A 26,058-nucleotide genomic window follows, 5' to 3' on the forward strand; every position below is an offset into this window, starting at 1 on the left:
ACCTATATAGTGTGGGACTGTTTCAAGACTACATTAGCATCAGATAAGGAGAGAGCGACCGATTCCTAAGCGCTTCCCGACCTCAGTCCTGTTTGCCATCCTACCACGGGACGCTTGATCATTATCTTTAGTGTGGCCATGACCCTGCTCATGGGAACGCAGGTGCCAATTCCACCCCCTCGTATCTGTCTCAGGAGGGTCCCTCAGAGTCAGAGGTCTGCAGTTTCTCTTGAGCCCCTAGTTCGTGGCCTTTCAGGAATACACAGATGTAGCTGTGCACCCAGGTGTGGATTGGAGACAGGATGACAGGCACACAGACCCACAAGCACAGAAATGGCCACTTTCCCAAAGAAACATTTCCATATTAGTAATGTCAAATCCACTCGCACTACCGGAGAGGATTTGTCATTACTAACTCATCGATATCACACACTACACTGCTACTCTTTTGCACGTAAGAAAGTCTGCTTAATAGCCTTTCCACATATCCTCCATGTTAATCAATGTGAGAATCAGGCCCACCGTACCGAACACACCATTCAGTGTCATTCACTACCAGTGCATGTAGCGCAAATGTGCACATGGCCCTACCTCTTCCCGACACCACACCCTGTCCCCAGGGAGTACTTCGATGTAGCTAAAGACATGCAGAACCTTGGCAAGTAGCTTTTTAAATGCCAAGTGAAGTAACAGTAATCTGCACACACAGGCACGAAAAGGACAAATCTATGGCACTTTTGAAGATGCCTCCATGGGTGGCACAACCAGTACTGCAGGCCCGCAGAGGAGCATTTGAGTTACATGCCCTAAGTATGTGTCTTACCCCTAGATAAGAGACTTACAGCTAACTCAAATCAGCCAATCATGTATACACCAATCACCAGTATGCATATGAGAAGCACAGCGCTTTGGCACTGAATGGCAGTGTCAAAAGCGCTCAAAGCCCTAATGCAAGCACATAAATCAGTGGAAAACCAGGAGGTACAAAAAGAAAAATTTGAGGCAAAGCACCCTAAAATGAAAATTTTCCAACACATACTTTATACAGCCTAGATCGTTCTACCAAATAAACTACTGTTTTCAGCTCAAGTGTCCAGTAAAACATGGAGACAGAATGGGGTAGTTTACCCAACGCCTTTTTGAACGTACAAAAGTGTTGGCAGACTAAATCTGAGATCAATCATTAATGTCCCTGGATTAATCTGCTTGTTTTTTTCTGATTCAGAATGTACATCAAAATACCATACATATTAACCTTTGGCTGCAAAATGTTTGAAAAGCACTCACGCTGAAGTTTAACTTTGTTTCCTCTATTCTTGTTCCAACCCTATGATGTAACCCTCAGTTTCATTAGTTCTGATGTAAGGTAATAAGCCCTTATAACAGAATAATGGTATAGATGTTCTTAAATAAATACATATAGAAAACTGCATGTTACCTTACTTCTTGAAATCGATAAAGAGAATATGTTTTCTTTGCACAAGTTAACCTCATCTCTGTAAATCTTCAGACGGTTGCACAGTGGGTGAAAAGAACTGACTTCTGCTATCATATTCTACATCAGGAAGATACAGTCCCTCCTCTTACATTCATTCCAAGTGTCTCTCAATCTGACTTTAACAAGAAGTATAACTGATATACAAAAGCACAGGGCAACCAATTCCGTTATCAGGTTGGGCACATAATTAAACATTTACAGAATTGAAAGAACATGTTTTAAAAACAGCAATTAATACTGTAAAACAAAACCTTTACCAAAGAGACCATCTGCAGCCCCACATAAATAAACGATATTATGAAATATTGTCCTTCAGGCAACAAGTTAATAAACTTCGGGGACGCTTTTTTAGGTCTCATCTATCACTTTGAGACATCCTATATCTAGGATACGGGCCTGAAAAAACACCCATCTTTTTCATTGGTTCCTGTTGCTGTCCTTTAGAAATGTTGGCTTTTCACTGGTGAATATACTTAGTAGTCCCTCATTTTGGAATTTTGTATCCTCCCATGAGGACTGCCCCTCTTGCATGTGTTCTTACTGTTCAGGTATTTATACTTCGAGAACACTAACTGTTCTGTTTACTTGTGCAATGAAACTTCAGTTGCATCGCTTTATCCCCCGTGCTTCCCCTCATCCCTCCTACAACACTGCTTTGGTTGCTTTATGTCCCTTAATCTCCCCTTGCCTCCCCTTACCCCTCCCACAACACTGCTCGCAGGCCCCCACCATCACTCCAAGACCACTGCTGTTTTGCTAGTTTTTTTGTTACTTTACAAACGCTTTTATTTATATAGTGCACCTAGCCATGGGCTTGTGGAAATTAAACAATCAGCCGATTGTGACACGATGTTAAGCCTGACCGCAGACTCGAACATGGATCCCCAGCTCACCAGTCAGCAGCTTTCTCTAATACGCCATAACCTTTGCCTAGTCATGTTGCAGGGTGCACTACCATATGTGGCCAAAAGAAGTCCCAAGGGACACCTGGTGACAGTCTGAGGTACTGCACCCTCACAACACTGCTTGTTTTAACGTGGAGTCAGAACTGCCATTTTCAGTCCCAGCACTACGGCACCATTGCATGTGTACTATGTAAAAAGAAACACAACAGAGTTCTTTATTTTATTAAGGTGGGCAGGACCTATCAATTGCATAGGTAAAAATCTCCGGCATTTATAATGCCAATAGCTCCAAATCCAACAAATGTGAGACCTATTGCATTTCCAGTGCTCGTTTACGGTGGATACCCTAACCGAAGATTCCTTACCTTTAGAATAATCTCATGACACCAGACTGGGTTCGGAATTCTTTAAGCAGTTGCTCCCACCACCCAGCAGGTTGCACAATCGGACTCCACAACAACCTTGTTCAGGCCGGAAGTAACAGAGCGGAGGCACATATAGGTGCCATGCTTTCTTCCTTTATCTTTCCTCAGACTTGTATCAATTGCGCCAAACCAAGGAACACAGTTTGCTGAAAACTAACTTGAGACATTCTTAAGGTGTGAAGATATCCACTCCCCAGAACAGGGAGGTGGTAGAGCGGTGACAAATCTGCAGTTACAGTATCCACCAGGTAGAGCATTACCAAAGGGAAGCAACTTATTCTTCTGAGTGATACTTTGAATTGTCTCTGTTCAATCTCCAGGCATTAACATATAGGTTGTGGAGTCTCTGGTGAAGGATCCGGTCCTATTGCTGAGACAGAGATGCTCTGTTGAGGTAGCATGGTTAGAGACCAAGAGCGCAAGCTTAAGAGATCGGGATACCACACTCTTCCAGCAATCTGGAGCTTTCAAGAGGACTTGGATCTGGTAAGTCCTGACCTTCCTCCGAACCAGAGGTTGGAGCGTTAGTAGTGCAAATGTGCACAGAAAACCACTGCAGGTGGCATATGTATTGCCTAGAAATCCCCCTGGCAGAAACACCAACGCACAATAGTCTTGACACTGTGCATTCTCATGGTGGTGAGAAAGATCGAGCCAGAGCATGCCTCATTGGTTGAAGTTGTCCTGTGACACACCGGTTAAAGATGTCATTTGTGCTCTGCCAACTGGCGTCTGCTCAGTTAATCTACTCTGGAGTTCAGTGACCTCCCAGGTGGTTGGCCACCAGGAAAAGCCCCTGTAGATCCAGCCACTCCCAAAGGAGCAGTGCCTGCCGGCACACAGTGTGGACCCCAAGCTATCCTGCCTGTTGCATTACCACATAGCGGCTGTGTTGTCTATGAGGATCTACACCAGCCTTTTCTTGATGGTTGGTAGGAAGGCCTTCAGGGCAGTCTTGATGCCATGAACCTCCAGCAGGTTGATCTGATGCGGATGCGTCAGCGTGGAGCAAAGAACCTTGACCTCCACCTCCCCCAGGTGACCTCCCGAACCGAGAGATGATGCATACGTCAATACTGTGAACACTGGGTGGGGTAAGGAGAGCACAAAACCGGTTGGTGTCCACCTGCCACCACTAAAGGTCCTGGGTGGTCTCCTCCAAGCTGCAGATGGTGTCTGATAGACACCTTGCTGCACATACTGGAAACAGAGGTTACATCGCAAAGCTCGACTTGACATCTGGCACAATGGACCAGGAGAATGCATAAATCTAGAAGTCCAAAAAGCCTCAGACCCATCTTCATTGGCACGCAGCGGTGAGCCTGAAACATCAGAATCTTGCCCTGAATGTGCCAGACTCACTTCAGCAGTGGAAGGACTTAAAAACCACATCCACAATACCCCAGTACAGGGGACTCTGTGTAGGAGTAAGGTGGAACTTTGGTTCGCTGATAGAAAACTACAAGGATGACAGTAGGTGACTACCATCTAAAGATTGTCCGTGACAGATTCTGGCAAGCCTGCGTTGAGCAGCCTGTCGTCAAGGTACAAAAGGCGTGAGTCAGTTGCTAGCCTGATAGTGAGGGCTGCTGTTGTTTTATATGTCAAGCCCCACAAGTAGCCCCTGAACCCCTTTCTTCTATTTTGGGTGGAAATGGCTTGTTGGCGAAAGCAACCCTTGTGAACAGATGGTAACATGCTGTCTCTAAATCTCTCTAGTGCCAAGCAGGCTATCTCCTCAAAGAGCCTAGATCAATCAAAGGGTACATCCCACAAGGATGCCTGGACATCTCCCAAATCAAGGTGCACGCATCCTGGTATGAGGTCTAATTACCACACTGTTTCCCATGCACAGCCCACACAATCTGTTGTGTCAAGGCCTGCTAGTAGGAGGTATTTTGCCGCATCTTGTCGGCCATTAATGGTCTGGGCTAAACTTGTCCAGCGTTCCTTCGGGACAGCCGGAAAGATCTCACTGGCCATGTCCAAAAGTGCTTGTGTGCACTGTCCTCATCACATGCACGCTACGTGGTCAACAATTACAACCACTAGACCCGTGTTAGTTTAGGTTCGACTGTTAGGTAGCTGTCTAACAGATTGCCACTACCAGCAGACCAATGTCCTGCCCACTGCAATTATGGCCTTCTGACGGGAGATTTGTAGAACCCAGTCCTTAACAAGTAAAACAAAAAAGCTCCCTTGCAACAAACTGAACAGACATAGGAACTTATCAGGGATTCCAGACATCTCACACTGATGCAGGGGATGCTGCAGTAGCATAGGGGTTCCACCTACCTGATTGTTTCGTTCAGTCTGCTCGCCTGCAGCCTCACCCTGATTCTCAAGATCTCGCTCCAGTTTCTTGCACTTCAATCTCCATTGTCTGATAGTTTCTTGAGCCTTGATCTTAAGCTCCTCTTTTTTTCTCTCACTTTCCAGCCTCAGGGCCTCGGCCTGCCGTAGCTCCGCCACGTACTGGTCCCCCTCTCGGGCAGCATCCTCAGCCTGCTGTACCAGCTCCGCGCTCTGAAGCTCCGCCCGGCGGCGGTCTGCTTCACAGGACTCGTAGCGAGCTTGGATCTCCTTGAGCTGCTCCAGCATCCTGAGCTGCTGCTTTTCTCTCTTCTCCAGGTCAGAGGTCAGGACCTGAAACCATAAAGGATGCATAGGGGTTAGGGATAACTGCCACTCATAATTCAGAGAAACCAGGGTGTGAATGTCAACAACAGAATAAGAAACTCCCCAGATTCCCAATCTAAAGCATCAAATAGTGTAATGGGACTTCACATCAAGACAACACACAGAGTCACTGTCACAAGTCCATTGATTAGGGCATAATACAAAATTAGCAAATTTGAAGTCAGATTTTCTACAACACACCGGCTGTGCATCACTTACAGTGGATTCCAGGCCACGGATCCACAATAATGGATCCCAGCCTGCGAATTACCAAATTGGACCTTATGTGATGAGCAAATGCTGCTAGATGCCACAATGTTAGTCACTATTCCTAGTTTTCATGCTTTGGTTCACCACTATTGGGATCGATATTATGGGTCACCATTTACAGCTTTCAATACTATTAGACAAACTAACTTCCAATTCTCATGCACTGCATACAAAGCTATAAACCTCTTTCTACCCAAATACCTGAAAAACAGAACTCATATGGCAGAAGGTCAATAGATGTAAGGATCAAGGCCCGAGAGGCAGACCATTCATCATAGTTGGATGAGGGCAAAGGGGAGGTTTCCGTTAAAAGCACGTCTGGACAGAAAGGAAGCCACACAAGAAACAGGGGCTAGAGGTCTGTTAGGGCAAAGGAATCTCGCACTCTTGGTTTTCTCCAACACCGCTGAGAGGGAAAGGGTCATAGGTCTTTACCTGACCCTCAAATAAAGCTGATACGGTCAAGATCCTCATCGGCCTCACCCCTCCGTTTATACCCATGTTCAATGGTATAACAGGGTTACAATGGCCAAAGGACTCTTTCCTACCTTCAAGCTCCTGTTGCTTTCCAATGCTTCTTTGGCACAGTTATAAGATTCCACAGTTGAGCCGGAGAGAACACCAAAGCGAAGACGTCAAGGCGTCCCAATGACTACATGATATTCTCATTTTACTCATAAAGAAGGTGTGATGCATCGCCATGCAATCTGGCAGGCTGGTTTACTGCACATGTGAACACTGCCAGTGTGCGACTGCACCTTACCTTCCTGCTCTTGGCAGTAGCAACCACACTGGCAGCAATTGCTAGCTGGATGACAGAAAACTGTCTCCTGTTGAATGCGGAACAAACAGAGATTATGCTGTTTGGCAAAGCCAACAACTGTGGACTGCTGATTGGCGGCCTGCGGAACTCGGTACTGCACCCACCCCGAAGCGGGTGGTTAAAACTTGAGAGTCTGCCTTGACCAACCTCTTATCATGAAAGTGCAGGTAATGTGTACATCAGGCTCCTGTTTCCAAATCATGCGCTTAATGCGAAGAGCCTTCCCTTTCCTTCACTCACAGCAGGGAAAACGGTGGCTCAGGCTCTTGTGATTAGCCGTTTGGATTATTGCAACGTTTTGCTGGCTTCTTCTAATGAGACGTTATTATCAAAATTACAAGTGATACAGAGCACCGCTGCACGCCTCATTTGCAATTTCCCATCCGTGGCTGCTTCCGCTCCCCTTCTATATATCTTGCATTGGCTTCCGGTCCGCAAGAGAATTATTTTTAAAATGTTTTGCCTTACACATAAAGCCCTAACTTGAAATGACCCTTGTAACCTAGCAACGAAGCTTAAACACTATTGCCCGCAGAGACTCCTGAGATCGAGTGATAAGGCATTGTTAATCATTCCTCGCGTCAAAAAGGCTCGCTCAGGTGGCAGGTCTTTTTCCTACCTGGCTCCTTACTACTGGAACAAATTGCCACACCATATTCAAATCTGTTCGGATCACCTTCGTTTCAGGAAAGCACTTAAGACCATTTGTATCTAATCTAGCGGATGAATCTGCCTTGTATCTTGGTTGCGCTGAGATACACCTCAGTGTGATTCAAGCGCGTTCTAAATTAAAATAGCAAAATAACATAACATACATTCAACACACTGCATGAGCAGTGTGAATTGAACACCTTCCTTATTTATAGAGCCTAGTCCTAATAACCTTCACTTGCATCTTTAAGCGTGGCCTGCTCGTCACTACATACAGAGCTCGACGTGGACAGGATCAGAGGGACATGACGTGCTAGTACTTTAATTTAACCAAAACATTTCCACTAATTCTTGTTAAAAAGGCAACCATACAGGGGCGGTGAATTCAGACAGGTGAGGTGTCTTAACTGAAGTGGAAGGGAGGGATTCTCCTGTGCTGTGAAGCCGAGGAAAGGGCAGACAGGTGAACAAGAAACATGCTTTCTTGCCATGGTGCCTACTGACTCAAGGAAATGTAAATGTGTGCAGCTGTTTAATCTGCAAATGCAAAGGCTGCTTGGAGGCCGGCAGTGGCTTTAACTGATGCAGTCACTTAAAGCTTGGTGATGACCAAGTTTTTCGTTTTTTTGTTTTTTTAGAGGTATTGTAAGAGAGTTAGTAGCTGAGCTGTAGAATGCCTCTTATAATGGACACATACAGAAAATGTTTCCTCTAGGTACAGTCTGATTGCGTATTACTAAAATCTATATTTAGAAAGCACATATTTAAATCATAAACGTAATATTTTTGCTTTTCATGACCGCTTACCTTATACTGTGCATAATGCAAGTTTAGAATATTAACTTACATATTCATAGTGCTTTCCGTAGCACTAACAATACACAACTCACTCTACCGCACTGCACCAACCATAATTCGATTCTGTGGCTCTCTGGTTACCCACAGAGACATCTCCAGTGATCAAATTAACCAACAGAGGTTTCATTTCAAAACGTAATATATTTCATTTCCCACGCATTAGTTTTACTTGCATATATTCATTTTAGGTGTTTGTGTGGGCCGGATTTAGGGCAGTGCGCCTGGTGCGGCCGCACTGGGCGCTGACCTGTTGAGGGGGCGCTGACATGGGGGAAGTGCCTAAAATGAAAGTGTGTCTTCATGTAACGTAACTGGTGCTATGTAAAGCGCTCTGATAACTGATTCGGTTCGGTTCTAGTTCGCGCTATATAAAACTCAGCAAAAAAAAAAAAAAAAGAGGGGGCACTGTGTTTAGCAGTAACCTATCATTGGAGAGATGCGAGGCACTTTTGCCCGGTGGTGTAAGAGAATCCGAGGAGGCGGTCATGGAGTGTGGGGGCTTCAAAATGTTTGTTGCACAGGGCGCCACCAGCGCTAAAGCCGGCCTTGTACATTGGACCAGGGTCCGACAGGCCTATAGGGCAATCAGGCAGTGCCCGATGGGCTGGCCTGACAGATCAGTGTGTGGGCCGTTTTCTTCTGGAGTTCATGAACCTGTTTTATGGGCAGGTGGGCTGATTTTTACTGTTAATTTTCCTCTTTACCACAAACATTGCCTGCAGCAAACACAAAAGCATGCAGTCTCCGATATCTTGCATAATACCAGGACACAATTCGTAAAAAAAGAAGTGGGGGGACGCTGTCACCGGAAGTGACGTCATGACAGGAAGTGATGTCACGAAAGGTGCCGAGCTCCTCGTCCCAGAGAGGTCAAAGAGTGAAGTCCAGCTGTTTTGCAGGGGGGACGGTATCCCCCCGGTAAAATCAGTGGGGGGACGCCGTCCACCCGCGTGGTACCCCGACTTGAGCCCTGCATAATACTCATACAGCATGTCTTTACAAGTTGAAAGCTGGCTTCATTTGCAAATGTACCCAATTTGTTTTAGCTATCTGGTTCGTTAACCAGGGCCACTTTTTTTGTTTCCGGTCCTATTTTTTTGTCCCAGTCTGACCCTGCGCAGGATGTAAACCCCAAAAGCAGGACAGATTTTGCTTCAATGTTAATGTTGGCAATGTTAAAGCCCTGGATCCAAAGTAGTAGTTGTGACCTTTTGTCTGAGCCATCAAAATTAACTACAGCTTCTGCAAAAAAAAAGACAGACAAAGAGGCCACGGGCCTGGGGCACAAAGGGACCTGAAAACGCACAGTTTAACGAGGCAGAATTTTGCGTGGCAGCAGAGAGCTCGGGACTATAAAACAGGCTCCTCGCCCAGCGCCGAGAAGAGTGATAACCTGAACAATATTAGAAAACAACAAATGTCTCTAGGGCGAGTTCTGCTGGAGAATGGGACTAGCCAAATCTTAAAAGAAACGCTTTTTTCTGTCTTAAATATAGAGCATTAATCATCAAGAACAAAAAAAAATGCCCATAAATAAACAAAGAAACTGATGCGACTACATTCCACTTGACAATGCCTGGCAGTCAAACTGAAAAGGTTTAATTCATCTGCCATACTTAGTTTTAAATAATTTCATTTTTGTGCCGGTGTACATAAATCCATAATGAAAACGTTTGCATTTGTTTACCCCCAGGTTGCTATTACCTACGATATCGCTGCACCAAAAGTGCCGTGTTTGTCGTGAGTAATCATGTACTCCCTGGAGTGTGTTAAAGGGGCTTTACGCAGTCCTAAGCTTGTAAAACAGCAGAAGGAGCAGCGATTCCCGTTACATCCTCCAGGGCTGTCGCTCTTACGGACGCCATCTTTCTTTGGCCTTCAGATGAACACTGCTACGCGGACTTTTAATAAGGTCACGCAACATAATCTGTGATGCACCAGTGTTAGGCAATTAACAAACCGGTATTCTGGCATGTACATCTGGAAGCTGAGTATAGCCGTCCCTGCCCTCTATCCCCGTGGCCCACGACCAAGAGTGACCGTGTAAAGCCCCCTCCTCACTAGGACAACGACAAGTGGGGCAAACTGTTGTGGAGACAGGCTTTTCGGTGACTTGGGCAGTGTCGTCTTAACGAATAGGCACCTACAGGGCGAGAGCTGGAGACTTTCTGGGCAGTGCACCCACCTTGATGAAAGTTTGACTACAGGGGGTCACTCCCAAGATCTTGTTAGTTTTAGCATTGTAGTAGACGAAACTCGATTACAGAGTATGAGTTACATAGGGGAATCCTTTGCTTGGAATTAACGCATTCCAAGGGTACCTAATACAGGTACAGAGGGTAACACATTTTGGGGTCCGTAGGGTCCAGAGGAATGCCGGTATGACCCAACACTGTGGGCACGTATCAGACGGCAGAAACATGTTGACACTTTGGCAGTAAGGAGGGGTGAAGGAACTCTTTATCTTTTCCTATCACCACCATTCTTCAAGTTTTTAGCCCTAGCCGGTGGACCCAGGAATACATTGTCGAAAGGGGATACCTCCGAGCTAGTTTTAACCTTCACTGTACTTTTCTTTCGGTGAGCCCAACTGTTTTGTTTGTTTTGTCTTCCCCTCCCTTTTGATCCGCCCCAGGCGTTGGTCTGTGCAGGGGTGTATTGAAGCAAGCCCAATGATGAAGCATGTCACAATTTTTATTTATTTATTTATTTATTTGCTGGTTTATATAGCGCTCGAATCGACTCCCAGTGAAGTATCTCTGCGCTTTTGGAGCCGGTCAAACAGAGGGTGTGGATCAGGGGTCTCCAACCAGTCGATCGCGAGCTACCAGTAGCTCGCAGAGGCCCTGTGAGTAGCTCGCGCCGCTTGCTGCTCAATTTAGTAGCCCTTCAGTGTTGTTTGGGCTCTTTAGGCTGTTTTGAAGCTCCGTTGCCCACTCTCTCCCAAACCAGCTGCTCAGATTGGCTTTGAGCTTAGCTGGGGCGGGGCAGGACGACGAGGATGACGTCGTTGGTCATGATGAGTGTCTCGTGACCATTCTATGTGCCCCATGCCTTTCCCTTACTAGCACCACACTGCATTGTTGTGTGTCATGAGTGCGAATACAGGGTGCTAGTGTGGCGAAGCTGCAGCAGGCGTGGCTGGGCAGAGCAGCTGGTTTGCTGGTTGCGCTATCTGCCGTTTTCTGCAGCACAGCCTGCCACCTAATTTTCATCAATATCCAGAGCAGCAGGTAAGCCATGGGGGCACGCCCGGCCTGGGGCCTGGAAATACGTCGGTAAAGACCAGGTCTGCTAAAGGCCCTGCATTCTAGTCATATTGTCTTGTGGAAGCCTCCATCCAGTATGCAGGATCCTGTAATCAGGGACAGAGTCTTGTCACCATGAAGCGGTTGGTCATGGGAGCCTGGTAATAGGAGAGGCCGCTCTGCTTTATTAACATTGATGCGAATTTGGAGGAGGAGCTTGGCGGGCATCCGAGATGGCCGCTTGAGCACAGCGCTCTCCGGACCCTCGCCGCCCCCGGCATTTTATCCTGACTGAATCCTGATTTCTTGCAAGAATCCGTGTGGAGGACGTTTGGCTGATCAGCCTGGCACCTTTCAGAAATTGATTTGGATCTCTTATTCCTGAGATATGATGGTCTGAACTTTTGGACTCCGCCCTCGAGGTGCGCCCGGGACGGGGTGCGGTTCTGTAGCCGTCCTGGAATTGAACAACAACGGCAGGAGATCTGGCCTTGTGGGTCCCCCTTCCTAAGTTTCGGTTTCGATTCTGTTCCGACTTGGGCCACGGGTGTGCCTATCGAGTTGCGGCTGAGACCTGGAGGCGGATCGGCTGTTGGGTTTACCTGCGGACTATTTGCTGGCTTGGCGACCTCTACCCGAGTTGTGCCCCTCATTTTTGTGTACTTTTGATCCTGTGCTTTGGGTGTCGGGCCCGTCGACCCTGGTGGCTTGTCCTGTGACGCATCTTCAAAATGGCGGGCAGAGGGGACAGAGAGACGCGCAAGACGAAAGCACCACTGCGCGGAGCCCCGGTTCAATCAAATGTCATGGACCGCTATACTCATTCTAAGGGGTCCCCCGGAGCTGCCCTGCCTGGCTCTAGTACAGCGTCCGAACGAGTTTTGGAAGAGTCGGCGGAGCCCTCCCTACAGGACATCATGGGCGCCATCTCGGGCGTGAGGGAATCCACCGGCCTACAGTACGAGGCCTTGGCCCATAAACTTGACACCGTGGCTATTGAGGTTAATCTTATTCGTGCTGATCTCGGCAAGACGAATGAGAGGGTGCAATCGTTGGACATTAAATCGTCCAGCCTCACGAAGGACGTCTCGGAGCTCCAGACAGAAATCGGAAATCTCCGTCGGGTGCACGACTTCATGACCCGACGTCTGGAGGATTTTGAAAATAGGGCACGTCGCTGCAGTGTTCGCCTGGTTGGTGTACCGGAGAACCCTGAACCCCACTCGGTGGATCTCCTGGTTGAGGATCTGGTCTTGAACCATCTTGCCCCTTCCGGCCTTACGAAGTTCTTCACGGTGGAACGCGCACATCGTGTTCCAGGGGGCAAGGTTCGGCCGGGAGCCCCGCCGAGACCCATTGTAGCGAAGCTTTTTCACTATAGAGACCGGGACGCTATCCTGCAGGCCTCACGGGTGAAGGGCCCGGTGGCCTTTGAGAATGCTACGGTTAACTTTTACCCGGACTTTTCCCAACAAGTTCAGAAACAACGGATGGAGTTTCGTGGGGCCAAGAAACGTCTTCGGGATCGGGGCTTACGTTATGCTATGCTCTATCCCACCAGACTTCGGATCGAGTATAATGAGCGTACCCTTTTCTTTGATCGCCCAGATGCTGTTAATGACTGGCTAGACTCCTTGCCTGATCGTGCTCCTGAGACTGAATCCGCCGCTCACCCTGGTGGTGCCGAAGGTGGTGTGGAGATCTGACTGTTTGGCTCACATGTTTTATTTTGAATACATTTTCAGGATTGTTGACCGGCGTTCCTCTGCATTGTGATTATTTTATCTTTCTTTTGTTACTTTTCGTTCTTGATGTTTGTCAGGGGCGGGTGGAACGGAGACCTTTCCTCCTCCGGGGTCTTTGTGTAGACTAGGGGTTATGGGGCGACAGGCACACTGCAGGTTGGGGTGGCTCTTTAGCTTTTTGCAGGGGTGCAGGGTGGGGGGTGTTTCCCTTCAGTTTGGGGGAGGGGGGCTGGGAAGTTCTTTCTTTTTTGTGTGTTGTTTTCAAGGCGAATTGCTCCTGTGTCTGCTGCTGTTTCTGGTGTCTTGCTCGTGGATGAGGGGTCTTGGCTCGGGTGGTTGGGATGGGGGGTAGAGGGTTGAAATTTGTTTCCTGGAACGTTAATGGCCTGGGAGATCGTATTAAGCGCAGTGTGGTCTTGAATTGTATACGACGTTTGTCGCCAGATATTGTTTTCATGCAGGAAACCCATTTGATTGGTAATGTTTGTAATGCGATGAATAGATGGGGCTACCGCCTTGTGGCGCACTCGGGGTTTACCTCCGGATCTAGGGGTGTGGGTATCCTTGTTCGAACCTCCCTCCCCCTAGCGATTGACGAGGTGATTCAGGATGACCGTGGGAGGTATACTGTCTTGGTGGGTAGATATGAGGGCCGCACCCTATCTCTCTTTAATGTTTATGTTCCCCCGGGTTTACAGACTTCTACTTTCACTGATTTGGGCCGTGTTTTGTTAGATCTCCCTGAAAGTACTTTCTTCCTGGCCGGTGATTTTAATTCGGTGCTTTCCGGCCTTCACGATCGCCATCCCCCTAGGGATACTCCGCAGGCTCAGCAGTGGTTGGGTGGGTTTCTAGATACCTTTGGCCTTGTGGACTGCTGGCGACTTTTGCACCCCACTCAGCTCCAATACACCTTCCATTCTGGGGCTCATGGCAGTCTGTCTCGGCTGGATTATTTCCTGATGCCCGCGGCCCAGTCGTCAGCGGTTCGCGAGATTTTGCATTTGCCAAGGGGTATTTCTGACCACTCGCCGCTCTGGCTTCGTTTCGAGGTTGGGGTGGAGACAGCGGGCCGAGTGGCTCCAATTAACCCATGGTATCTTTCCTCTCCTGGGACTCGTACCCTCTTGCTCAAGTCCATAGATGCATATTTCCTGGAGAACGAGGGGTCGGTCCCTTCGGCTGTGTCCCTGTGGGAAGCCTTTAAAACTGTGATTCGTGGACAGGCCCTCTCCTTGATTGTTGAAGCCAAGAAAGCCGGGAGGAGGGAGGTGGTGGACCTTGAGGGGGAGATCTCTGCTTTGGAGGATGAGTTGGAATCTGGTGTCACGCCTGAGAAGCTCCATGCCCTGGGTCTAAAACAGTTTGCATATAAATCCCTGGTCACAGACGCTGCTAAGGTGATGTTTCGTGAGCAACAAGGCAGATTGTACGATGTGGGTGATAAGGCGGGTAAACTCCTAGCGTGGTTGGACAAGAAGGAAAGAGTTAATCGTGTGGTGCCTGTGATTCAGTCTGCGAGTGGTGAGAATGTGACTGTTCCGACTGCCATTGTTGATCGTTTTGCGGAATATTTCCGTGTTGTATATGCTCCCGTGTCTGAGAGGGACGTGGCTGACTCCCGCTTACTCTTGCGCGATATCACTTTGCCCTGTGTCACCGACCTGGACCGTATTGCTTTGGACTCCCCTTTTACGAATGATGAGATAGCGACTGCTATCCGTTCGCTCCGTTCGGGCAAAGCGTTGGGCCCGAACGGGTTGCCCATTGAGTTGTACAAGCTACGCCCCGATAAGATGGCGCCGTATCTTCGCGCCATGTTTCTAGAATCTCGTGAACGTAACATCCTTCCCTATGATCAGCGCCTGGCGACAATTGTCGTCATCCCTAAAGATGGTAAACCACGTGACCTCTGTTCCTCATATAGACCCATATCTCTGTTAAATGTTGAACCCAAGGTTTTGGCAAAACTTTTGGCGACTCGTCTCCTTTCGGTTCTCGGGGATTTGGTCCATCCGGATCAGTCTGGCTTTATCCCGCATCGCAACACTGCTTTGAATCTGCGACGCCTTCACGGCGTGATGGCGAGGGCGGGGCTTCTGACTGAGCCGGCCATTTTGGCGTCCCTGGATGCCTCTATGGCCTTTGATACTGTGGAGTGGCCCTATCTATGGGCGACTCTTGAGAAATTCGGATTCGGGTGCGAGTTTATTAGCTGGATTCAGTTGTTGTACGCGGAACCTCTGGCACAAGTTGTGGTAAACGGTAGAGTGTCGGCTCCCTTCTCCTTGGGCAGGGGTACCCGTCAGGGTTGCCCCCTGTCCCCGTTGTTGTTTGCGCTCGCTCTTGAACCATTGGCGGCCTGGCTCCGGTGGGAACCGTCCCTTAAAGGGATTCGCTGGGCCCCGGACTTCGAAGACCGCGTCTCGCTTTATGCGGACGACATCCTTCTGTACCTTACTTCCCCTCGCAAGTCTTTAACTGTTTTATTTGACGTTCTTGTGTCCTTTGGCGCTAACTCAGGCCTCGTCATCAATTGGACTAAATCCTGTGTGTATGTTTTGTCTGGTGTCTTGCCTCCGTTGCCGAGCAGACTTCCTCTTCAGGTGGCCAGGGATGGCTTCAAATACTTGGGGGTTTTTGTTACCTTGGACTCGTCCCTTCGTTTTGATCGTAATCTCCTTCCCCCGTTACTTAGGCTACGTTTGGACGTTGCCCGTTGGCGCAGACTTCCCCTGTCTCCCCTGGGTCGGGCGGCCCTGTTTAAGATGATGTCATTGCCGCGGTTTCTCTATGCTCTCCAGAATTATTTTGATCCTATCCCTAAGTCCTATTTTCGGGAGATTGAGAGCCTTCAGAGGCAGCTTATTTGGGATGGGCGTCCGCGCATTGCTCTCGCGAAACTTTCCATCCCGTGGTATGATGGGGGCATGGCGCTCCCCGATATTAAGAGATATTACTGGGCTTCCCATCTGTCCGCTATCAATCACGCTATGTTTTCGCCAGGTCGTAATCCGGCGTTTGAAATGGATAAACTTCAGCTTCCGGGAGGTGACTTTAACAGAGTGCTTTATTCTCGCTCCGCTGGGCGCCATCTTGTGGGACCTACATTGACTGCTTTGACGGTGTGGCGTGCCGCGAATGTGAGCTTGGGCTGGGAGGATCGCTTGACGTTGGCGACGCCGCTTTATGCTTCAGAACGTCTGGGCGGTCTTTGGTCTTCCAAGGGTTTCGACCGTTGGGACATGATTGGGATTTCCAAGGTGGGGGATGTGTACTCTAAGGGTTCTGTGCGTTCGTTTCAGGCCCTCCAGGCTGACTATGGCCTGAGTGGTCGGGAATTCTTTCGTTATTTACAGCTCAGGCACGCCCTGGCTTCGGTGTTTGCTCCTGGTGAGATTCCACCTGACTCTTCCCCCCTTGAGGACCGTATCCTTGATGGACATCTTCCTGATAGCACTATCTCCCTGATCTATAAAAAGTTGATTAACAATCGGTCCGACTTATTGGCCCGACTTCGGGAATTGTGGATGGGAGATGGGTTAGAACTTGATGATGAGGATTGGCAATCAGCCCTCTCCTCCCCGAAGGAGGTGGCTATTCCGGCTCGTCTCCGTCTGGTTCAATTGAAGATCCTTCATCGGGTGTACGTGACGGGACCGCGACTGGTGGTGATGGGCTTTTCCTCCGATGGATTGTGTAAGCGTGGGTGTGGTTTGCGTGCATATTTTCCTGCATATTCTCTGGGAGTGCCCGATGGTGGCTGCTTATTGGGCGGCCGTGCTTGAAGTGATGGCTGTGGTGACAGGTGTGTCCTTGTGTCCGGAACCTCGTCGATGTCTTTTGAATGTTTGGGAGCCCACGGACTATTCGGTGGCACAGACTAGATGGGCCACCCTGGGCTATATGGTTGCGAAGCGAGACATTGCACAACTCTGGGGGGCCTCCAGGCCCCCTGACCTCTCGAAATGGGAGGATAACATGGATTGGTCCATGTTCCGTGAGAAAACTGTCTATGTGGCCAGGGGCAGACCCAGGGCATGGGTGAAGATGTGGGGTCACTGGAACGACTACCGTGGCGACATTTGTACTCCTCCCCTTGTGGGCACTGTTGGGCTTGCCCTGTCTCCATAGGCAAGCGTTCTTGGAACCTTTCATATAGGGGTTGTGCTGGTGTCTCCGGCCCTCCCCCTCCCCCTTTTTTGTACTGACTTCTGTGTCCCTCCCCCCCCCCCCCTCCGAGCTCCTCAGTGCTTAGTGTTTTGCTACTGTACTTCTGTTGCTGTCCCCCCCCTTACATCCATTGAGCTGACCTTCGGTACTATACTTTCGCCTTTTGTGTGTGTTTGTTCTTTCATATAAATAAAATCTGTTTTTGTCCTGTAAATAGAGCTGAGTATTGCATGGTTGATTGACTTTTACCTCTGCGGGCATATATGATATGTGTCTACTCCTCTTTTAGCGGCCGGCCCGTGTGGTTGTAGGCCCATCCTTGTACTTTTTTGCTTACTCAAATAAAGGTTTTTAAAAAAAAAAAATAAAAAAAAAAAAACATTGATGCGAATTTAAGTGTTTATGTCTGAGTCAGACACCGCCCATTGCTGCCCCCTCCCCTCTCTCATAACAGCTCCCTTGTGGGTAGGCATCTCTTGGATGCAAGGGTCAGGTAAAATGACCTGCCTTGGCAGTATCATTCATCTCTCTGCCACCGCTGTCAGCCCCCGTAGATTAGGCCCGGGGAGATAGTGGTAGTGTAGTGAAACTCAAGGAGGGCACGGTTCTCAATCCGTGTGTGACGGGGTGGACGCGGGGCCACCTGGCTTACCTATCTCACCTCTCTTTGAACAGCATACAGGGGCCTGGCGGGGAGCTGAGGAACAGGACGACTCAGACTCGGACGATACAGGTGGACCCTGTTACTTTAACTGGGCGGAGCTGGACAAAGACATCGTCACTGGACACGCCCCCTCGACTCAGGTAAAGGACGCCCCGGAACACACTCAGGTGTGTTATGCACTCGGAGGAGGCGGAAGTGAGAGCGACGGAGAGAGAAGAGGAGAAGAGGACGAGCGGAGATTGAGGACGGCGACGGAGGAGAGGCGGGAGCGGCGGAAAGAAGAAGAGGCAGGAGGGGAGACGAGAGACCATCGGAGGCAGGAGGCAGGAGAGGAGACGAGAGAACATCGGAGGCAGGAGGCAGGAGAGGAGACGAGAGAACATCGGTGGCAGGAGGACGAGTCGGGACTGGAGGAGAGACGACGACGGGGAAAGCCAGGAGGCCATCAGGAAGGCTCTTCGCCCAGCCACACTTCATCGAGGGAAGTGTGGCTACCAGAGGTACGGTCACGGCTTGCGGGCTGGGCGGGCTTTAAGTGGGCGAAACCACCGTAGCCGTACAACACTCACATTCTATGCACTACCCCACCCTCACTACCCAGCACCCTAGAGCCGAGTTGTGCACGTGTGAGTCCTCACTCCCTTTCCCTGTGATAACGGTCCGACCAGGATCCTAAAGCACTGTTGTTGTTTTTCCTTTACCCCCTGACGAGACGGCCCGACATCGTGGAGGAGAAGGACCGGACTCCCAGTCCCAGAAGACACCGGGACGAGAGGAAAACAGCATCGGAGAAACGCCTTCAAAGACTGACGGAAGAGGCAGAGTCAGCACTTCCCTATTACCGGAAAACCATAAACCGCAAACGCACTTTTAAGTTAATAAAGCCAGCGTTACCCAGAACCCCGGTGTCTGTGAGTCTCCTTGAGGGGATATTACCCAACGCAGCAGCCCCGTCCCCTCCCTTACCTAAGGTCCAAGTCCCGGGCGACCCCGAAGTGCCACAAGTGGTGGAGAATGCGGGCAACGCGATAGCCATCTGGGACACGACGATGGAGGAACTACTGCAACGGCTAGTGAAGGGGCAAGAGCGGTTGGGGTGGGCAATCGAACAGCAGATAGCCACAGCCCAAGCGGATAGAGATGTGCTCAGAGACTCCGTAGTAAAGACCCTGGGGGAGCTGCAGCCGCTAAGGATTGATCAAGCCGGCAATCCAGTGCGGGAAGTAAGAGCAACCCCCACCCCCTCCGGTATATCCCTACAAAAATATATAGCGGGAGAGGACCCGGATGCCTTCCTTGTAAATTTCGAGAGGGTAGCCCTCGCATGCGGATGGCCCTTGGAGAAATGGCCGTTTTTTTTGGCACCTCTGCTGACAGGCGAAGCCCAGGCCGCGTACCAGGTGGCCAATGGAAACGGACAGACGCCCTATGCCCAGATAAAGGTCATCATCCTCGATCACCTAGGGCTAGACGCAGAGGCATATCGCGTCCGCTTCCGTAAGGAACGAGGAAACCCCGGCGAGAACCCTAAGACTCTCTTCTTTCGCCTAAGGGCAGCCGCCGATAAGTGGCTAACCCCCGCACAGAGCAACAAGGAGGCTATCATGGACAAAATATACTTAGAGCAATATCTAGAGGCTCTACCATTCGGGACCCAACGGTGGTTAAGGCAACACTCTAACCTGACCACCGCACAAGCCATAGAAATGGCCTCGACATTTTCAAGGGCCCAACCCCGGCTACACCCCATGGAACCTGAAAGGAACCCCAGACCCCCGCTTCGTGTTGACAGGAAATCCCGACCCCCTCCTGGGCTACCTGCACCTAGACCGGTGCATCCAGACTTGACCCCATTAAGAGGCCCTCAGTGCTTCGATTGCGGCACCTGGGGCCACATTGCTCGGTTTTGCCCCAAGAAGAGGATACAGGAAGAACCCATGGAGGTTGGCTATCTACCCAGACCGGTGATGTTTTCAGCGGAGCTGGGAGGGGCATACCACGTGAGTGTCCTGGTGAATGGCAGGAGCATCAAGGCTCTGTTGGACTCGGGGTGCAAACAGTCGGTGATGCAGGGTAGGTTTGTGTGTGTTTCCCAGATAATACCAGAGTCCCTAGTACATATAAAGTGCGTCCATGGGGACGTGAAGAGCTACCGGGTCGCTTGTGTCCCCTTAGAGTTGGAGGGGGGGCGGAAGACAGTGGTGAAGGTTGGGTTGTTGGACAGCCTACCGGAAGAGCTCATATTAGGAACAGATAACCCACACTTCCTGGATCTTTTTTCTGAGACCTTGAAAAGAGGGGGAGTACAACCAGAGCCAGTACTCATAGCCCCTGATCCCTGGGAGGGCGACAGAAGCTTTCAGTTCGCCCAAGCCAATGACTCCACCTTGTTTAACGCCTGGGAACAAGCTCATGCAGAACAGGATAATCCCAATCCCAGATACCCCCGATTCCTGATACAGGACGACTTGCTATACAGGCAGGGGAAGCAAGATGACCCCAAGCAGCTCCTTGTCCCGGTATGCTTCAGAGAACAGGTTATGTTCTATGCCCACACACATCTATTAGCGGGACACATAGGCAGTGAGAAAACCACGCAGAACATCTTAAAGAATTTCTATTGGCCAGGGGTCTATCAGGACATCAAGAGCCACTGCCAGACCTGCGACGTGTGCCAACGCAAAAACGTGCACAGACCCCCGGCTGCTCCACTGCAACCACTACCGATCATAGGGACCCCGTTCGAGAGAGTGGCGATGGATCTCATCGGGCCCCTCCCAAAGACCGGCAGAGGAAACCAATACGCCCTGGTCATTGTGGACTACGCCACCAGATATCCCGAGGCTTTTCCACTCAAATCACCCACCTCCAAAAACATCGCGGAGAAGTTCCTGGAATTGTTCTCTCGGGTGGGATTCCCGAAGGAGATACTCACTGACCAGGGCACTCCATTTATGTCACGGGTTATGAAAGAGGTGTGCCACATGCTAGACCTCCATCAAATCAAAACATCGATCTATCATCCCCAGACAGACGGGCTTGTGGAGCGCTATAACGGAACACTAAAAAGCATCTTAAAGAAAATGTTGGCCGCTAACCAGACCGACTGGGACCGGTTGCTTCCCCTGGCACTCTACGTAATCCGAGGGCAAAAACAGAGCAGTCTTGGCTGTTCATCGTTCGAAATGCTATACGGTAGACACCCCAGGAGCCTACTAGACATGACAAAAGAGTATTGGGAAGCCGAACCCACAAGAGGCACAAAAACGCTGCTTGAATATAGCCAGGCTCTCAGAAACCAGATAGGAAAGATAAGGGAACTGGCTTATTCACAACTGGAGAAGAGTCAAACCAAGCAAAAATCCCACTATGACAAGGGGAAGAAGTGGAGAAAGCTCGAGGTGCACGATTGGGCCTTGGTGTTGTTACCCTCAACCACGAAGAAATTCCAAACGGAGTGGCAGGGGCCCTATCAAGTTCTGGAAACCATCGGGAACACCACCTACCGGCTACGCCTACCCGGACGGAAGAGTCAAATTTTCCACATAAATGTCCTGAAAAAGTGGCTAGGGGTGCCTCCCCTCACCGCCTACACGATCCCAGACAAAGACCACCAGAAAGACAATACGATACACAACCTTGTCATCAACGATGAGATATTCCTAGAACAACGAGAAGGACTACAAAAGGTCCTACACCGATGTGCGGGCGTCTTCTCGGACCTACCCGGTTCCACTAACCTGGCTGAACACCGGATTGAGACCCAGAAAGGGATCATCGTCAAACAACGACCATATCGGATACCTGCGGCCAAACGGGAAGCAATCAGCAGGGAGGTGAAAGAAATGATCCGCCTAGGAGTCGTCCGTCCATCAAAAAGCGAATGGTCATCCCCAATCGTGATGGTGCCGAAACCAGACGGGAGTAGCAGGTTCTGTATGGACTTCCGGGCCCTCAACGCGGTATCATCCTTCGATGCCTACCCCATACCAAGGATCGATGAGTTAATCGAGAAATTGGGGGAAGCTAGATTCATCAGTACCCTGGACCTGACCAAAGGTTACTGGCAGGTGCCATTACGCGAAGAAGACCGCAAGAAAACAGCGTTTTCTACCCCCGACGGTTTATACGAATTTACCGTACTCCCTTTCGGATTGCACGGAGCCCCAGCAACATTTCAAAGGCTGATGAATGAGGTGCTCCGGGAACATCAGGCCTACAGTTCAGCGTACTTGGACGACATCATAATCTTCAGCCCCGACTGGGAGACACACCTACAACATCTGGAAACCGTCCTGCTTCAACTAATCAAAGCTGGTCTTCACGTCAATTCGAAGAAATCGAGGATCGGATTTCAAAAGGTAAAATACCTCGGATACGTGTTGGGTCACGGACTCATAGAGCCACAAGATGAGAAGGTCCGAGCTATTGCAGACACCCCGTTCCCCACCAATCTCCGAGACATGAGGGCCTTCCTGGGGTTGGTGGGGTACTATCGACGGTTCATTCCCTCATTTTCGGACATAGCAGCCCCCCTCACAGATACCTTGAGGAAACAAACTCCAAAAATCGAGTTTCAGAATCCCACCCCTGAGATGAGAAAGGCGTTCTTGTCCCTCAAAAAAACGATAACTTCCCGTCCAGTGCTAGCCTCTCCTGACTTTACCAGACCCTTCGTGTTGCACACGGACGCCTCCGACTTCGGGATCGGGTCTGTATTGTCACAGGTGACAGAGGAAGGGCACGACCACCCCATCTTGTTCATTAGCAGGAAATTGTTCCCCAGGGATGTGAGGTACCCCACGATCGAAAAAGAATGCCTGGCGATCAAGTGGGCAGTGGATAAACTACGGTATTATCTGGAGGGACACACATTTAGCTTGTACACCGACCATGCCCCTCTACTATGGATGAGCCGCAACGCATCCAATAACCCCCGAGTCATGCGATGGTTCCTATCGTTGCAGCCCTTTTCATTCAAAGTCATGCACAAAAAGGGGACGGAAAATGTTAGTGCGGATTTTCTGTCCAGGTATCCTCTCCCCGATCGGGAGAATCTTAGGGGGGAGGTGTGTGACGGGGTGGACGCGGGGCCACCTGGCTTACCTATCTCACCTCTCTTTGAACAGCATACAGGGGCCTGGCGGGGAGCTGAGGAACAGGACGACTCAGACTCGGACGATACAGGTGGACCCTGTTACTTTAACTGGGCGGAGCTGGACAAAGACATCGTCACTGGACACGCCCCCTCGACTCAGGTAAAGGACGCCCCGGAACACACTCAGGTGTGTTATGCACTCGGAGGAGGCGGAAGTGAGAGCGACGGAGAGAGAAGAGGAGAAGAGGACGAGCGGAGATTGAGGACGGCGACGGAGGAGAGGCGGGAGCGGCGGAAAGAAGAAGAGGCAGGAGGGGAGACGAGAGACCATCGGAGGCAGGAGGCAGGAGAGGAGACGAGAGAACATCGGAGGCAGGAGGACGAGTCGGGACTGGAGGAGAGACGACGACGGGGAAAGCCAGGAGGCCATCAGGAAGGCTCTTCGCCCAGCCACACTTCATCGAGGGAAGTGTGGCTACCAGAGGTACGGTCACGGCTTGCGGGCTGGGCGGGCTTTAAGTGGGCGAAACCACCGTAGCCGTACAACACTCACATTCTATGCACTACCCCACCCTCACTACCCAGCACCCTAGAGCCGAGTTGTGCACGTGTGAGTCCTCACTCCCTTTCCCTGTGATAATGGTCCGACCAGGATCCTAAAGCACTGTTGTTGTTTTTCCTTTACCCCCTGACGAGACGGCCCGACATCGTGGAGGAGAAGGACCGGACTCCCAGTCCCAGAAGACACCGGGACGAGAGGAAAACAGCATCGGAGAAACGCCTTCAAAGACTGACGGAAGAGGCAGAGTCAGCACTTCCCTATTACCGGAAAACCATAAACCGCAAACGCACTTTTAAGTTAATAAAGCCAGCGTTACCCAGAACCCCGGTGTCTGTGAGTCTCCTTGAGGGGATATTACCCAACGCAGCAGCCCCGTCCCCTCCCTTACCTAAGGTCCAAGTCCCGGGCGACCCCGAAGTGCCACACCGTGACACAAATTGAGCGCGTCAAGTGTGCTGAATCAGGGGCCACAAATCTACACACCTTCCTCTGATGACCTGGAAACAATTTCCTTTTCTAGACTAGAGCCCTGTTCTCATGTGCGTAGGAGACACAAAATTTCTGGGGGGGGACAGGGACAACCATGTGGACTTTCCAGTGACCCTATACAAATCGCCCTTTGTGTGAGACCGTACGCGCGTTAAATGTATACAATCGCAAAGTTATGAAGAGAAATATTAAGAAAGGCAAGTAGTAGACTTGGAAGATGTACTGGCTACTCAAATGCGGTACTAAGATGATCCTGCTCAGTTGTTAAATGGTGACAAGTACAAAGAAATGAAACTGAGGGACTTGAGACAAAATCTTCACTAGCAGTATCCTGAGCCCAAATACCATCAGGTGTAAAACTCCACATAGTTTTAAGAGCAATAGAGAATTGTGAAACACAGAACTAGGAGAGAGTGTGTGCGAGATGCACGAAGGCTCAAACATGGTGCAGGTAACCTCTAGCCTATAGTCCACCGGTACTCTGCCATAGCCTGCCCTTGTACCCAAAATATGTAAGGGAGTGAGTACCAAATTGCCAATTCCCAGACTTAAAAATCAAAATAGTGCAAATACTATGTTCATTGTTTGTATGATAGGTGTGACCCCTGCAGGTAGAAATTTTACACATTTAAGAAACACCGCTTTAAAGAATACTACTTCACAAAGCATTAATAGTCAAGAAACCAGCTAACTCTAACACCACTGGTTGACTTTCAGCTGCACTATGTAAGGCTAGGTTTCAAAGTCCATGCCTATAGTAGAAAACATAAAACTACAAGTACCAGAATGCAAAGGGCTGCTGGCTAAAGAGCCACAAGTGGCTGATGACCTCATCTATAATTCTTGTCCACTTGGAGCTTTAAAATTTAAAGACACTCAGCTGAAAATCTAATTTGTACAGTCTTCAAAAGCATAATTGTTCCTGAAATCCCACTTGAGTGCCCCTAATTCAAGATGACCCACAGCTGTCACAAACAAACACAAACAGAAAGCTCGGAGGGCATGTGGCACTTGGCACATGTTTTATCAAGAAGATGCCCTAGCAGGCCTGACACTTCTAAATGTGGACAGGCGCCGACTAGTGCAGTAAGGTCATATGGGCTACTCACATTTCAAATGCTGGTTCAAGACGGTGAGTAAATCTCTTGCACTTTTTGTGAATCACAAACACAAGTACAAGTGGGAAAATCAATTTTTAATTTGGGAACACTGTCAGGCCATTAATGGTAAAAGACTTGATAATGGGGCAACTCAGTTTACACTTGCCACGCCTGCAAAAAGGGCCCTCATATTTCTCTCCGGGTTCAGAGTGGTTCTGCCTGAATAAATGTAGCTTACCATTAATGTTATCAGCGTACTCTATAATATCATTAGATACACAGTGGTCAAGCCATGGCTCTTCCCTTTTCCTGAAATTGCTCTCAGGTGTATTAGTCCACTTGGTTAAGCTGATGTAATGCAAGACTACACATCCCAAGATGCATTAGTGTGCTTAAGGAAAGTCAGGGACTACAAAATAGCATTTTTCCTGATAGTGTCATCTGGTACCTTTATTGGGCTTCATTAGTAAAATGGCAAGGCACAGGGAAAGTGCCATTGCCCCTATGTAGCCCGTGATTCCTAATTTCAAACCCCAGTTCCCACCTGAGCCAACTGTGATCTGCGACTGTCGCGCTTAACCCCTACTCTGATAATACTCCAGTTTCTGGGGGTTCGACATTGAAAACATAATAAGCTGAAAGCAGTGGTCAGAGTGGGGGAAAAAAGTAGGAGAACTGTGGGCAGAGAATCAGAGGCCCAGAATAACCTGAGGATTAGATTTCTGGGTGGAGTCAGAGGTGTGGCCGAAAGAGCAAATCTTCCCTGTATTTAGTATTTATTTAGCATTTCACTGAGCAGTTACAAACTACTACGCTATCTAATTCAACCAATAGCCGCATATGCTTATTTAAGGTTTAATATGAGTTATT

General features: G+C 49.5%; 1 protein-coding gene across 2 annotated transcripts in view; it reads right to left on the minus strand.

The window, feature by feature from the left end:
• Nucleotides 1-26,058, minus strand: part of CEP128 (centrosomal protein 128) — a 704,507-nt gene that overhangs the window by 491,820 nt on the left and 186,629 nt on the right. For both annotated transcript variants that reach the window (XM_078659994.1, XM_078659995.1), the window contains exon 13: nucleotides 5,124-5,474. In XM_078659994.1, coding sequence (XP_078516120.1) covers nucleotides 5,124-5,474 — 351 coding nt within the window. The remainder of the gene's footprint in view (nucleotides 1-5,123; nucleotides 5,475-26,058) is intronic.

The sequence above is a fragment of the Lissotriton helveticus genome, chromosome 9 (genome assembly GCF_964261635.1).
Source record: "Lissotriton helveticus chromosome 9, aLisHel1.1, whole genome shotgun sequence".
Lineage (NCBI taxonomy): Eukaryota > Metazoa > Chordata > Amphibia > Caudata > Salamandridae > Lissotriton > Lissotriton helveticus.